General features: G+C 35.8%; 1 protein-coding gene across 1 annotated transcript; it reads right to left on the bottom strand.

Annotated features, from left to right (window-relative positions):
- Positions 1-271: 271 nt before the first annotated feature.
- On the bottom strand, positions 272-658 carry LOC143566147 (uncharacterized). Its single transcript, XM_077052919.1, has one exon. It carries the CDS (start codon positions 656-658, stop codon positions 272-274), a length of 387 nt encoding a protein of 128 aa, XP_076909034.1.
- Between the last annotated feature and the right edge of the window lie 891 nt (positions 659-1,549).

Raw genomic sequence — 1,549 nt, 5'->3', positions numbered from 1 at the left:
TGGCTTTTTTTACTGCTTCTTGAAATGGGCTTGGACTAGATGATGCAGACTGACTTGCTGTGGAATTGAATGTGGTGTTTCTTTTAGTTTGAGCAGCGGCATATGTTTTCACTCCATCAACAGGATGGACCATTACGTTGGGTGAGATTGACTAAGAAAAGCCGAACTGATCCCTGTCCTAGTAGAAATTCCAGCAAGGTTGAGTGAGTTGACATGGTTGTTGAGCCTGAGTTTGTCACCCATTTCAAATGACCTTATGGTGGAGGTTAAGTCAGTTAGAGACGTAGTGTTCAAATTTGTTGTTCTTTTGATGGGTAGTGACACTACTATTCCATGTGTATGGCAAAGAGTTCAGCAGCTTGCTGTTGATTTCTGACTGATCATAAACAACTCCAACACTTCTTTTTTTGGTAACCAATGTCTCAAATCTGTTAATGAGAGTTCCGACCAACTCTCCTTGAATATGATTGAACATATTGAATTCTCCTCTCAACATTTCTTTTCTATAGTTTCTCATATCCACATTACTTTTAAATTTTTCAGTCAAAGCATCCCAAAGGCCTTTTGCAGTTGTGAAGTCTCTTAAAGTTTGAGAGATTTCAAGCGAAAAGCACACACTCAATACACCGTAAGCCTTTTGATCATTAAGTAACAACATTTTGTCTCCATCGGAGTAACAAATACAGGAGTATTAACAGGTCCATCAGGGTTTCAGTGGTAGGTACGTGAGGTCCATTTTCAATTGATCTAAGAAGAGCATAGTCATTGATTCTAATATAGTTATTAAACCTCCATTTAAATTCCTCAAAGTTGTTTTCCTAGTTAAGAAGTTTTGGAGGCTTATTTATTGTACCAGCTTTGTTTTTAAACATCAGATACGTTTTCAACATCTCAAGATCATGCAAAACTTGATAAACGGTCTTGAAAGTACCATAAACTGATGAAAATAAAACGTCCAAAAAAGTCCAATCGAGTTTTGAACAAAATGAATTGGATTTTGACGAATCAAGATTTGAAAAGAATCGAATCGAGTTATAAAGGAATCGAAACAAGTTTTGAAATTCGATTCGATTAAAATAAATGTGATTCGATTAAAACGAAATTCGATTCGATTGGAATGAGATTTGATTATATTAGAATTCCAAAATTCAATTCGATTAGATTTTCGAAATTCGATTCGATTTGATTGGGATTTCCAGAAACTACAATTGTCACTTTAATTTTTAAGTATCGGTCTAATAACAATCAACTTTTTAACCACTTTTGGACCTACAAACGCTAAATCAAACCTGAAATGCTTTCAACCACACACAAAAACAACTTTGAACCAGATTTCAAGTTTGATAGCACTCTTTGTAAGCCAGAAACCCACACACAACACTTGAACACTCTTTGAGCTACAAGTATACACTTGACAAACACTCAAACAAGACCAAAATCCAAGGATATGACCCAAGAACCTCAAATAGTAGAGCCGAAAGCTCTGATACCAATTGTAGGTCTCAAAGACGGGATCAAACAACTATGTTCTTGGATCAATCTCAACAAC

Source organism: Bidens hawaiensis, unplaced genomic scaffold (genome assembly GCF_021521415.1).
Source record: "Bidens hawaiensis isolate Kalapana, Puna unplaced genomic scaffold, B.hawaiensis_p1.1 tig00022698_1, whole genome shotgun sequence".
Taxonomy (NCBI): domain Eukaryota; kingdom Viridiplantae; phylum Streptophyta; class Magnoliopsida; order Asterales; family Asteraceae; genus Bidens; species Bidens hawaiensis.
The sequence above is the reverse complement of the archived record's forward strand: the minus strand, read 5'-3'. Positions and strand labels throughout refer to the sequence as shown.

Bases quoted from the DNA above. Each gene is read 5' to 3' on its own strand.
- LOC143566147 (XM_077052919.1), bottom strand. From the start codon at position 658: ATGTTGTTACTTAATGATCAAAAGGCTTACGGTGTATTGAGTGTGTGC.